The 14,817-nt window shown below is 38.9% G+C and overlaps 1 protein-coding gene across 2 annotated transcripts in view; it reads right to left on the reverse strand.

The window, feature by feature from the left end:
• Positions 1-2,418: 2,418 nt before the first annotated feature.
• The window catches only part of GAB3 (GRB2 associated binding protein 3), an 81,692-nt gene continuing 69,293 nt past the window's right edge, over positions 2,419-14,817 (reverse strand). For both annotated transcript variants that reach the window (XM_014779587.2, XM_004443551.3), the window contains exons 9-10: positions 4,672-4,788; positions 2,419-3,304 (exon numbers count right to left, since the gene is read on the reverse strand). In XM_014779587.2, coding sequence (XP_014635073.1) covers positions 3,188-3,304; positions 4,672-4,788 — 234 coding nt within the window. In that variant the 3' untranslated portion in view covers positions 2,419-3,187. The remainder of the gene's footprint in view (positions 3,305-4,671; positions 4,789-14,817) is intronic.

Here is a 14,817-nt window from a genome sequence, read left to right on the forward strand (position 1 = left end):
GCATGATTGTGAGTACAAAGATGGTATGAACGGGGACTGAGGAGGCCTGAAGGGAGAAAGCCAGTCCTGAAGGGAGCCTTCAGTCTCGATTGGGACCTAAAGGCCATGATTCAGCTGATCCTTGCTCCATAGTGAAGTGGCCTGGACACTGACCCCCACAGGATCACTCCGTGCCATTGTAGCCAGGCTGTGTGCTGGGCCCCAGGGCTCCTCCCTCCCCAAGGAAAGCTTAACTCCCAACATTCCTGGGCTTGTGGCCTTAGGTACTTGCAGGCTTGAGACCCTTCGGTCCCCTCTTCTGCACTGCACAACTCCTGATCTGGAGGAATTCCCTAACGAAACGAGCCAGAAGGAAACAAAGCAGAAAGGAACTAGAGAAAATAATGTGGGAGTAACTGCTGCATTGTCCTTAGGTTGATTCCCCAATCCTCTAGGAAGGTGCACCCCACACAGTGTACAGACACGCCGTGTGCACTTGACTTGGAATATCTGGGATCATTTCTGTTAAAAAAAAACCCTCAGACCCTGGTCAGAATCATAGCCCACTGTTACACATGGAGTATCTCCACCAGAAAACAAGATTAGCCAGCATTGTTTTGACTTATGGTGACTTTCTCAGGAGCATATGCTGCTGTCAGCTCAAAAACTGCCTGTACTTTGTATCCCTGACTCATTACACATTTGTGTAGCTACCCATTAGCAGTTTTATCAAAGCAGGACATAATCGCATATACCCTGGAAATGAGGGTGAAGTCATCTTTGTTTTTTTAATCCCTAATTAATCACTTCCAAACAAGTAACACCACTCAACTGTGTATTGCTTTGTGCAGAAATACGTCCCTGTAGAAACAGTTGTGTTTTGTTTTTGTTTTTGTTTTTTTTTGGTCAGTTGGATGACATTTCACTACTGACATAGTTTCAGATGTATTTACTTTTCTGATCTATCTTCAATCTGGTATGGTTCTTGACATTTGGACATACAATTTTTCTGCACCAGCCTTTGTCAGTAAGCAATGATCTAAACACAGGTGCTCCACACATAAGGAAGCTACCATCTATGGGAACTGGCAGTCCGCACACCTGGATTCTTGCCTGAGGCTCTGTGACTCTTCGCAAGTCCCATAGGGAAAAAGGCAGCTCCTTACAGGCTCCAGCTGGTGTGCAGTGATGTGGAGCTGGCCACAGCTGTGGGGAGCCCGCTCCTTGCTCTGCCCAGGCTCATTAAGGACTCTTCACTCAGTTAAGGCACTCAGCAACTTTTCCTCACCTTGCTCCAGGAAGAAAATTATGTTACCAGATCCTGCTGCTTTGAACAACAAAATTACTTCTTTCATGGTATGAAAAACTAAGACTTTGGCATTTACTTACCTTTGGGGCAGTCTGAAACCCTGAAACCCTGCAGCAAAGCCTAAAACTGCTTTGATTAATCCTGACTGTTGTAGACCTGCCTGCCTATTTGATTCATCCTTATATGTACGACATAGTGCCAGTCAGAATGGCAGACCAGTATCGGCTTAATTATTGGTTGTTCAGATCTGTCTTCTTGCTGCAGGTGTTCAGAAGGATCAGGAAGGGAAATTAAGTAAAATCCCATGCCTGATTGAGACTTTCATCTGGATCCCCTGAACCCCAGTGTTCCATAAGGGACCTAGTCATCACTAAAGCAGAAGGGAAAAATTAGCCAGGAAACCTGAGAATGGAACTCATTGTTTTTCTGTTTGTTTGTTTTTGTGGTCATAACTCTTTATCACTCAAAAGCTTTGGTCCAGCATAGGATAGCCAGGGATTATTTGTGTCTTCCCCAAGGTCGCAAATATTCTTCTGCCAGTATTAGCCAGCTGACGGGAAATACATTGCAAGGGGACCACACGATCCAAGAATGGATTTCACACTGATCATCAAGAGGTATTTCTAATGGTAACTACTGATTATGTTAGAGTTCCCCATTTGGACACCATATAAAGAAACATTGGCTTGACATGCATACCTTTCAAGTACAAAAACACCTGCTCAAAATCCTATGAAATGGAGAGGAGATGATGACTCAACTTGTGTCTGTACATGTTTTCCCACACACCTCCGAGGTTGACCAAACTGATAGATTTCATCACACTCCTCAGAGGCAGTGTGAGGTGGTGGAATGAGCCTGCAATGGACAGCCTGGCCAACTGTATTCTAAGCCTGACTCTGTGTCTTGGCTCTGTGAGTGATCTTGAGCAAAGTGTTCCCTCCTCTGCTTCTCAATTTTCTTTTCTTCAAAGTGGGAACAACAATCTTTGCCAAGCCGAGCATCCAAAGTCTTTTAGGGGAAGAGATGAGACGATGCATGTGAAAGCATTTTGGGAAAAGGCCAACAGCAACGGAACACTCAGCCACAGGTAGCTGCTTAACCACGACATTTAGAGCCACTGGTGTCATCTGATATGCTCAACCTGGAGCCCAGGACTCATTGCCTCTGTCACTTGAATTGTCTTTCTTTGGGGATAGAAATGACTAGTCTGCTGGAGTTTTTGGAGTAAGAAGTGCAGATTCTGTCACCATTGCTGGGTTTGATCTCCTCAACCGTGTCTTTAGGGGCAGGGACAGGATGGTCTCCAGGCGCCTCTCTGCTGGGATAATTTATGATTCCAAAGGAAGCACAAGAGAGAGGTCAGAATTTCAGGTATTGGAGTCAAAAGATGTCATCCTGTCAGTAGTAATACTGACTCCAATCTGCACTATGAATGCTTCACTGTAGAGATTTTTAACCAAACTCTGGGAAAAATATTCTCCCAAGTCTTGTTTTTATTGTTCCAACTCTGCCTGAATGAATGGGGTTTTCTACATCTCAGTCCATGGCTGTGGAATCCTCCGTCTCTGCCTCTTGTGACTGTGGAGCCAACTCCAAGCATCCATGAGGCTCTGGGCATGAGCAAGTGTGGCCAGAGAAGGAAACTGCTATGACAGGTGGGGGCAGTGGCAGGGCCTGGACTCCCTCAGAGCCTCCTCTGCGAGAAGACTGCTTCCTTCTTCTCCCTGTTCAATGTGTACAAATAGATCCTCTCTCCCAAAGATTCTTGCCAAGCCCACAGAAATTACACATTCTCTCTGAATCTTGACCGGCGTTGACCATCAGTGCAATTCTAGCAAAAAACTCAAAGCAAGCCCCAAGCTTCCCAATCTCACACACAGCCCAAGCCCACATCTCTCACACTTTAGATTGTCTCTCATCCGTCCACTCCTGCTTTGTGCTCTGGAGAGCTTGCGTCTTCTGCTCATCCACTTGGACATAGTCTACTCTTTGTTCTTCTGAAAGGAGAAGTTTCTGAAGGGAAAGAACAAAAAGGTTTTCATTACATCAAATTAAAAAATTCAGTAAAATGTCAACCCTTCTATGGTAGATTACAGTGTCATTAAATATTGGCTGCCCCTTCCTCCTGGGTCGTTCCCTGCAGAAGCGCTATTATACTTTTTGTGTATGTGTATAAATGTCTCTTTGCCTCAGCTCCCTTCAACTTTGCTCTAACCATTTGACTTGCTTTGACTGATATAATGTGAATGGAAGTGACACATGCCAATCCTAAAGAGAAAAGCGGCATCCTGTGATTCTGCAATCTCTCTTTTTTCCTCTGCCAGGAGACCAGCATGCTCCTCCCACCTGGGCCCTGGATTGAAGATGACTTGGAACTCCAAGGTCCTGGCCTGCAATGGACTGTCCCATGAGCAACAACTGAAAAAGCCTTTGCTGTTGCAAGCCACTGAGATTTGAGGGTTATTTGTCTTGACTGCATAGCCTACCAAAACTGACTAATGCACCTTTTGTACTTGTCAGTCTCATCCTTCTGATCAGCATTTCTGGCGTACCAGTTCAGGTTTTTGGAATGAAATTAAAGGTAAAGGGGAAGTGGGAGTTCATTCAGCAAAAAGGAAAGGAAGTCTTCCAGACTTTTTTTCTGCAGACACACACACACACACACACACACACACTCACACACGCACACACACACACACACAATGGAATCATACTACATCTCCTGTTTGGCAAGTTGCTTTTCTCATCAAACAATACATTGTTAGGCACGATTTAGATTATGACAATCCCTTGTTCAAAAATATTTAGCTGTTGTCCACTGCTTACCATTTACTTATTCCACGGCTTACACTAGTTAATGGCTATGGTCGCTTGCATGTATTAACACATTTAATCCTCATAATAGGCCTCGATGTAGGTATTATTTCTGATCCCCACTTTATAGATGAGAATATTACCCAAAGGAGTCAAAACGGCCCACTCTGGCAACTGAAGTCCTTTACTGAGGGCTCCTGTCACCACTCCCCAGGGTCTAGGCAAACTAGGCTATTGCTTCTTCCCTAAGTAGGCCTTTCCTCTGACTGGAGTGCCCTTTACCCCACCAGCATCTCTGCCAGAAAAATTTGCCTATAAACTTTATGTTCCAAGTTTTGAAGAGCATGAATACTGCATACATTCATATATATAAACCCAAAGAGCATACCCCAGAGGAAATACACCAAGATTTCTGGGGGGCAGATTAGGGCTGATTTTAATATTCTTCACTGTACATGTTTGTATGTTTAAGACTTTCCAAAGAGAACATGCGTGGTTGAATCATCAGAAAAATCTAAACAGAAATAGAATCTCCTGGGAATTGTCAGACACAAAGTTCTTCCTACCTGCTGTACAGGGGCTGGTGATGCTGAATTGAAGTCCAGGGCTAAATAATCCAGGCTGAATTTCTTCGTCCACGTCAGAGCACCACTGCTCAGGGAGTTGGCTGCTCTGTGCTCCTGCTAGAAACCAACATCACAGGACTCAGGTTCACGATGTCTGGCCGGGCTGCCCAAGGGAAGGAGGTAGAGTTGTGTCTCCACTTGAGCAGCTGCCATCAGATCCTAACAGAGTGGCCTGATGAGACCTGTGCAGATCCCATCCTGCATGTCTGAGTGAGAGCTGGCATCTGAAATACAATAGAGCCAATCTGGCCTTCACATGAAGTTATACCCCTTTTCACCATGGAAATAGTACGCCAAAATCTCCCCCAAGAATTCCTTTTATGGATCTGACAGGCCCGTGATACTTTAGAGATTAAATCCTGAAAAGATCAATATTGTGTTTAAAACTCCTTTTCTTTTTAAATATGGTTTTATGAGTGTGTAAGCATCCTTAAATCACATATTGTTTAGTTCTGCCTGTTTTGAACTTTTATCAATAGAACCATATTGTATGTATTTTTGGTGACTTCAATTTTTGCTCCATATTACATACTTCACATTCACCCATGTTGATGCACTAGTCCTATTTCATTCATTTTCATTGGAATACATTATTCTATTGCATGATACATTTAACTCTTCCAACACCAATGGACATTTGAGTTGCTTCCAGTTTGGGGGCTCTTATAAGCAATGCTGCCATGAGCATTCGTGCACCAGTGGAAGGATTTCTAGGGTGTGTACCTGGGAACAGAATTGCTGGGTGATAGGATGTGTGCACCCTCAACTTTACTATCACCAAACTGTTTTCTAAAGAGGCTGTGGTTGTACCAACCCACACACGTACCAGGAGTGTATACAAGCTCTTAGTGCTCTCCCTCCTGGCCAATACTTGGTATTTTCAGACTTTTTAATGTTTTTCCGACCTGATATGGAGAAAATGGCATCTTAGTGTGGTTTGATTTTCCATGCCCTTGATTATTACTTAACTAATTGGCCACCTTTTTATATGTTTAAGAGTCATTTTTTTTTTTCTCTTCTGTGAACTGCCTGTTCAGATTTGGTTTTATTTTGCTAACTTTTATATTGAAGTACTTGCATTTTTCTGATTTTTCTCAGTACTTCCTCATACATCCTGGAGAGTAATCATTTGTTGGTTACGTGCATTGCAAATAGCCTGTCACAGTCTATAATTGTTCTTTCTTTCTTTTTATGGTATTTTTTTTAATGAAAAGTAGTTCTCACTTTTAATGTAATATATCAATCTTTTCCAAGTGGCTTGCTTTTGTATTTTGTTTAAGGAATCCTTCGTATGCTGAGGTCATAATTTGTCTCCCCATATTTTCTCCTAAAATTATAAAGTTTTGCCCTTCACATTTGAGTAATAATCTAGCCTGCACTGATTTTAACATATGGTGGTGAAATAGGGAGACAGTTAATTTCTTTCTTTGTTTTACCCCACATGGACAACCATCCTTTTCCCAGTAACACAGCCTCCATTCATACAGCAAGTTTCCATATGTGAATAGATGTTGCATTCTATCAAATACTTTTTCTGCATCTAATGAGATAATCACATCATTTCTTCCATTAATATGTTAACGTGCTTGATTGACTTAATAGATTCTTTTAATTTATGGTTATAATAGCTCATCTCTCAGAGACTATTGGTAATAATTGAATTTTTAAAAATGTTTCTCCTTTTGGCATAGTTTTCGTTTCTTCTGATCTGTTTGTTTTGGTCTCTATCCTTCATACTACAGCTTTCCTGAAACAGCTAATGAAATCATCGGTTGTCTGCTTATATTTAAGAGTGAAAGATCAAAAAGCTGATCCAAAGCTTGGAGGACATGGGTGGTTCTTGTTAACTGTGGGGTTCACTGCAAGGTGATCCTGCTGGATGGTCTTCTTAGAGAACCCCTGATGTTGGGACCTAGGTCTTGCCTCTTGGGCTGCTCAAATAGCCCATAGAACTATCTTCCAATCTCCAGACTCAATTGTAAAGGTCTGGTTGTCGACATTCTGGAAAAGAAGGGCTGGGGAAACAGTTTGGGAATGGTTCTCATATCTGTTATGCATATTTACTTAATCACCTTGTTTTTAGTATAGTAGTCTTGGTCAAATGTGTCTAGCATCCCCCCAGTGCAGAGACTCCTTGTTTTACTCTCTCCAGAGACTACACTTCAACTTTCCTGTGGAGTAGGAGATGAGAAGTCATAGTGATCCACCTCCACTGAGTGGGGGAAGGGATCTTGGGATTTCTCTGCTGCTTACACAGACTTCTGAATACTACCCCTTCTTCTCCTTTCCCTTCAACCCTATTTTCAGAATTACGTGCCATGGGCAGTGCCTGAACCCTTTGGGTATTCTGCAGTATAAGTCAAGTTGCTTCTTGCCTTTTCCCCAGTGTATTTAGGATTTAACTTTCTCGGGTCTGATAAGTCATTTACTATACATCTATCTGCTTTCCAGTTTCCAATATGTTACTGCTATTGTCTTCTTCAATTCTTCACACCCTGGTGGGCTTATGCTTTTAACAAATCCTTTTACTGTGATTTTAGAGGATGTTTTGGGATAGAGGGAAAATAGAAGCCTGTGGTCAATCTGCCATCTTTACCGAGAAGTCCATGAACAGACTCTCAAATGTTAAACCCACTTTGCATACCTGGGATAAATCCAACTTGTTCATGTATATTTTCAGCTTTATAGAGTGCTGGATTTATTTTGCTAAAATCTTCTAGGATTTCTTTTGTAACAGCTTTATTGAGACATAATTCCATACCATACAATTCTCCCATTTGAAGCGTACAATTCGGTGGTGCTTTGTGTATTCACATATCTGCAGAATTATCGCCTCAATCAATTTAGAACATTTCATCAGCCCAAAAAGAAATCCCGCACCCCTTAGCCACATCCCCTAGTCCCACCATCTCCTCAAGCTCTAGGCAACCACCACTAATCTAATTTCTGTATCTGCAGATTTGCCATTCTGGGCACTTCATAGAAATGGAATCATACAATATGTGGTTGCCATATTGTGATTTTCAAGAAATATATATTTGGTCATTCAGATGACCAAAATATATTTCTCATATATGTATGATCTTCATCCACAGTTCCTGGCTCACAGCTCCCCAATCCCTTGGAATTTCTAAGTGTTGAGAGTGACAAAGCTGTCTCTGGTTATATTAATGAGGTGACTTTTGGATCCCACCCAAGGATGGGGGCTGCTTGCCAGGAGAAACAACCATGTGATTAGATGGTTAGAACTTTCAGTCCCACCCCCTGACCTCTGTGAGGGGAGAGGGCCTAGAGTTTGAATCAATCACCAATGGACAATGATTTAATCAATCATGACTATATAATGAAGCCTCCATAAAAACCCAAAAGGACAAGGTTCGAAGAGCTTCCAGATTGGTGGACACATGGAGGTACTGAGAGAGTGGCGCATCCAGAGAGGGTATGGAAGCTCTGTCCCTTTCCCCATACCTTGCCCTATACATCTCTTCCATCTGGCTGTTCCTGAGTTACATCCTTTTATAATAAACTTGTGATCTATTAAGTAAAATGTTTCTCTGAGTCCTGTGAGCCACTCTAGCAAATTAATCAAACCTGAGGAGGTCAGAAGCACAGGTAACAGCCTGGGCTTGCGACTGGCATCTGAAGCCGGGAGGGGGGCAGTCTTGTAGGACTGAACCCTTAACCTGTGGGATCTGATGCTATCTCCATGTAGATAGTGTCAGAATTGAGTTGAATTGAGTTGAATTCTCAGACACCCTTGCTGGTGTCTGAGAATTGCTTGGTGTTGTGTGGGAAGCCCCCCCACACACACACATTGGAATTCAGTCCAGGAACCCAAAAGGGTTGTCTTTTGTGACTGGCTTCTATCACTCAGTGTATTGTTTTCAAGGTTCATCCATGCTGTTTCGTATATCAGTACTTGATTTCATTGTATGGCTGCATAACATTTCATTGTGTGGCTATACCACAATTTTATTTACCCATTCATCAGTTGATGAACATTTTGGTTGTTTTCACTTTTGGGCTATTATGAAAAATGCTGCTATGAATATTTGTGTACAAGACTTGGTTGGACATATTCTTCTTTAGGATTTTTTAACCTGCATGAATAAGTGAGATTGGTCTATAATTTTCTACTTATGTTATCGCTATTGGTTTTGGTATCAAGTTATTTTAGCCTTATAAAATAAGCTGGGTAATATTTCTCTTTTTCCATTCCCTGGAGGTGTTTATATGAGATTGCCATGATCTCTTCTTTTTGGTAGAAAGTATCTGTAAAGTTGTTTGGGCTTCGTGATCCTTTGTAGTAAAAATTTCCTCACTGATTCAGTTTCTCTAATGATGACATAACCATTCAGCTTTTCTATTTCTACTTGAGTCAGTTTTTTATACTATTTTGCTGAGAATTTGCCTATTTTCACCAAAGTTTTCAAATTCACTGGTATGAAGTTGTTCATAATATTCTCTTACATCATTAATTTATGACGTATTTGCAATTATTACCTCCTTTACATTCTTAATATTGTTTATTTGTATCCATTGCTTTTTATTGATTGGTTATGTTCAATTTTAGTCGTTTAAAAGAGCCATTCAAGTTGGTGTTGATCCTCTAAGAATTTTGTTATTTTTTTTTAAGATTTTATTTATTTATTTTTCCCCCCAAAGCCCCAGTAGATAGTTGTATGTCATAGCTGCACATCCTTCTAGTTGCTGTATGTGGGACACGGCCTCAGCATGGCCAGAGAAGCGGTGCGTCGGTGTGCACCGGGATCCGAACCCGGGCCGCCAGCAGCCGAGCGCACGCACTTAACCGCTAAGCCACGGGGCCGGCCCAGAATTTTGTTATTTATTTTGTTCATTTCTGTTCTTGCCTTTATTTATTTTCCCTTCGTGGGGTTTTTCAACTTATTATTATGAAAATCTTCTAACAATCATCCAAACTGAAGAAAATATACTGTGAACACCCATATACCCACCATCTACATTCTACCACTAACATTTGACTACACTAAACTGCTTGTGAGTCTTTGGACTGTCTGAGAATTGGTATCTTTCATGAATTGTGAGAAACTCTGCCATTATCCCTTTACATATTGCTTCACTCCTATTTTTTCTATTATCTTCTTCTGCAACTCTGACTAGACAAATGTTTGGCCTTCTCATACTATCTTCCATGTCTCAACTTTCTTTCTCTATGTTTTTATCTCCTTGTCTTGATTCATTAGTAACTTCTTCACAACTATCTTCCAGTTTACTGAATGACTCTCTGGGTTTAATTTGTTTAACTCATCCATTGAATTTCAATTTCATCCCTATTTTTATGTCTAGAGGTTTTAAATGGTATTTTCTAATCCACCTGGTCATTTTTAAATAGTATCTTGTTACTCAGTCCAACTTTCAACTCCTCATCTTATTTCTTTAAATATATCAAACATAATTATTTTATATTCAAAATCTAATATTTCCAATAATGGCTTACTTCTATATTTGATTCTGTTGTTTGTAATTCTTATTGATTCTCAGGTTTTGTAATTTCTCAACATTTTTGGAGCCAAGGATTCTCCTTCCTTTCTTATCAGTTGAGTTTTGTATTTTAAAAATATATTATCTACCATTTTAAGATATTTTATATGCGAGGTGTGTGGTTTTCATGGTACCTTGCCTACAGAAGTGCCCCATCGAATTTTTTAAAAATAGAACAAATATAGTTCCACTTCTAGTAATGTTGGATTAAGTAATTTTGACCACCCTTCCTGTGGAGAACAATATTTCTTTTTTTCCTTTTTTGGTAGAATTTGATGAATTGTTTCCAAAATTTGTATGGGAATAGAAAAGACCAAAAATATCCAAAGAAACCATGAGGAAGATAAATAAAGCAGGAGGACTTGCTTTCCTAGATATCAAGATTTATCAAACTATAGTAACTAGTGTAGTGTGGTATTGTCCAAAGGTAGACATGTAGATAAATGGTACAGAATTGAGAGTTCCTAAAAAGACCCATACACATATGGATACTTTATTTATGGCAAATGATAGTAATTTTAAATAAATGGAGCCAGATCGATTAGAGAAACATGGGAGAGCAAATAAAACTTGACTCCTACCTCAAATCATAACCAAAAGTTAATTCCAGGCACATTGTAGACCAAAATGTGAAAGGTAAAACTATAAAGCTTCTGGAAAATAACCAAAATTCACTCAAGATTACATAGATCATGTTAATGGTCCTACAGCTATTAAAGAAATTGAATTTACCCAAACGGTTTCACTGGTTAATTATACCAAAAAAAAAAATTAAACAATAAACACTAATTCTACATAATCTGTTCCAGAAAATAGAAGAAGAGAGAACACTTCCTGAGGAGCCCAGCATTACCTTGATAACAAAACCAGACAAAAATACTGCAAAAAACCTATGGATCAATATCCATCATGACCATAGACACAAAATTCTCAACAGAATGTTAGCAAATCTGGCCGGCCCTGTGGCTTAGCGGTTAAGTGCTCGCACTCCGACGCTGGCGGCCCGGGTTCGGATCCCGGGTGCGCACCGACGTACCGCTTCTCCAGCCATGCTGAGGCCGTGTCCCACATACAGCAACTAGAAGGATGTGCAACTATGACATACAACTATCTACTGGGGCTTTGGGGGGAAAATAAATAAATAAATAAAATTATAAAAAAAAACAAAAACAAAAACAAAATGTTAGCAAATCAAATCCAGCGACATATAAAAAGAATAACACACCATGACTAAATGGGATTTATTTAGTGAATATAAAACTAGTTCAATATTCAAAAATAAATCAGTGTAGTCCACAATATTAACAGTCTAAAGAAGAAAACTAAATGATCATATCAATGAATGCAGAAAAGTGTTTGATAAAATTCAACATCCATTCATGATAAAAAAAAAACTCTCAGCAAACTAGGAATAGAAAGGAGTCTCCTTAAGCTGATAAAGAGCATCTATAAAATACCTACAGCTAACATCATACTTAATGGTGAAAGATTGAATGCTTTACCACTAAGACGGAGACAAAGAGATTCATCTTACCACATCTAGTCAACATTTTGTACTGGAAGTGTTAGCCTGGTGATAAGGCAGGCAAAAGAATGAAAGAGCACACAGATTGAAAAGGAAGAACTAAAGCACTGTATTGACAGCTGAGATGATGGTGTAAACAGAAAACCCCAACATATCTAAAGAAAATAAAAACCTCCTATAATTAATAAGTGAATTTAGCAACGTTTCAGGATGCAAGGCCAACACACAAAAATCATATTTCTATATACCACCAATGGACAATTGGAAGCCGAAATTACAAAAATGTCATTTATAATAGCTCCAAAAAATGAAACACTTAGGTTGAAATCTAATAAAACGTGCATAAGATCTATATGTAAAAATTACAAAATTCTGAGGGAAGAAATAAAGAAAATCTGAATAAATGGAGAGACGTACCATGATCATGTATTGGAAGATTCAACATAGTAAAGATGTTGATTCTCCTCAAATTTATTCATAGATTTAACACAATTCCAATCAAAATCTCATCAGGATATTTTTGTAGATAAAGAAAAGCTTATTCCAAAATTTATATGGAAAGGTAAAGGAAGTAGAATAAAAAAATTAAAAAAAATAAGAATGAAGTTGGAGAAAATATACTTCTCATTTTAAGATTTACTGTAAAGCTTCAGTAATCAAGACTGTGTCATGTAGACAAAATGATAGACATGTAAGTCAGTGGAACAGAATAAAAAGACTACGAAAACATGCCCAAGTGATTTTTTACAAAGGTGCAAAGGCAATTCAATGAAGAAAGGATTGTCTTTTCGACAAATGGTATTAGAACATTTGGAAATCTATATGTAAAAATCCTCCTAACACCATCTCATGCCTTATATAAAAATTAACTCAAAATGGATCATACACCTTAATGTAAAACCTAAAACCATAATACTTCTAGAGGAAAACAGGAAAAAATCGTAATGACCTAGGATTAGGCAAAGAGTTCTTAGATATGATAACAGTCCATGAATGAAAAAAGTCAATAAATTGGGCTTAATCAAATTTACAATCTCTGCACTGCAAAAGACAGAAGAGAATGAAAAGGCAAGCTCCAGACTCAAAGAAAATATTTGCAAGTCACATATCTACTGGATGACTTGTATGCAGATTATATAAAGAGCTCTCAAAATTCAATATAAAACTTGGGCAAAAGGCTTTAACAGATACTCCACCAAAGAGGATATATGGATGCCAAGTAAGCACACAAAAATATGTTGAACATCATTTTCCATTAGGGCAATATATGTTAAAACCACAATGAGATACCATTACACACCTAATAGAATGTCTAATTTAAAAAAAAACAAAAAACAAAAAAAATGTAATACAAGGCATGCTCCAGTGGAGCAACTGGAACTCTCATGAATTGTTGATGGGAGCGCAAAATGGTACAGTCACTATGGAAAAGGTTTTGGCAGTATCTTGTAAAGTTAAACATACAATTGATGACCCAGTTAAACATAGTCGATGACCCAGCAATCTCACTTCTGGGTATTTACCCTAGAGCAGGGTTTTTCAATAGTGGCACTATTTTTTGTGGCCAGATAATTCTTTGTTGTGGGGAGTTGTCCTACGCATTGCAGGATGTGTAGCAGCATCCCTGAACTTTTTCCTACTTAATGACAGTGGCACCACATCCTCCACCCCAGACAACCAAAAATGTCTTCAGACATTGCCAAATGTCCCTTAGGGGGCTAAGTCACCCCTGGTTGTGAACCACTGCCCTAGAGAAATGAAAATGTATGTCCACAAAAATCTATAAAAGACCCTCAAGATCAGGAACAAGACAAGGATGCCCACTTTTGCTATTTCTAGTCAACAAAGTATTGGAAGTTCTAGCCAAAGCAATTAGGCAAAAAAAGAAATAAAAGGCATCCAAACTGGAAAAGAAGAAGCAAAATAATCTGCTTACTGATAACATGGTCTTATATGTGGAAAACTCCAAAGATTCCACAAAAAATAATAATAAACAAAAAATAAACAAATTCAGCAAGGTTGCAGGATACAAAATCAACACCCAAAATTCAGTTGCATTTCTATACACTAACAATGAACAATCTGAAAAGGAAATTAAGAAAACAATTTCATATTACAATAGCACCAAAAAATAAAATATTTTGGAATGAATTTAACCAAGGAGACAAAGACTTGTACACTGAAAACTACACAACATTGCTGAAAGAAAGTAAAGCAGACATAAATAAATGGAAAGACATCCTGTGTTCATGGATTGGAAGATTTAATACTGTTAAGAGTACATTACCCAAAGCATTCTCTATCAAAATGCCAAAGGCATTTTTTGCAGAAATAGAAAAGCCCATCCTAAAATTGACATGGAATCTCAAGGAACCCTGAATAGCAAAATCAATCTGGAAAAAGAAGACCAAAGTTGGAAAATTCACACTTTCTGATTTCAAAACTTACTATAAAGCTACAGTAATCAAAACAGTATGATACTGGAATGCAGACAGTCATACAGACCAATGGAATAGAATAAAGAGCCTAGAAATAACCTTCACATATATGGTCAATTGATTTTCAACAAAGGTGCCAAGACCATTCAGTGGAGAAAGGGCAGTCTTTTCAACAAGTAAGGCTGGGAAAACTGGATATCCACATGCAAAAGGATAAAGTTGGACCCTAACATTAGACCATATACAAAAATTAACTCAAAAAGGATCAAAGACCTCAACATGAGAGCTAAAACTATAAAACTCTTAGAAGAAAACATAAGGGAAAACTTCATGACATTGGGTTTGGTAACAATTTACTGCATATGACATCAAAAGCACAGGCAATAAAAGAAAAAAGAAGATAAATTTGACTTCATCAAAATTAAAAACTTTTGTGCATCAAAAGACACTATCAAGAGAATGAAAAGATAACCCATAGAATGGGAGAAAAAATTTACAAATCATTATTTGATAAGGGGTTAATATCTATAGTATATTAAAAAATAACCTCTACAACCCAACAACAAAAAACAAACAACCCAATGCAAAAATGGGTACAGA

Source organism: Ceratotherium simum, chromosome X (assembly GCF_057802395.1).
Source record: "Ceratotherium simum simum isolate JZ-2026a chromosome X, ASM5780239v1, whole genome shotgun sequence".
NCBI lineage: Eukaryota > Metazoa > Chordata > Mammalia > Perissodactyla > Rhinocerotidae > Ceratotherium > Ceratotherium simum.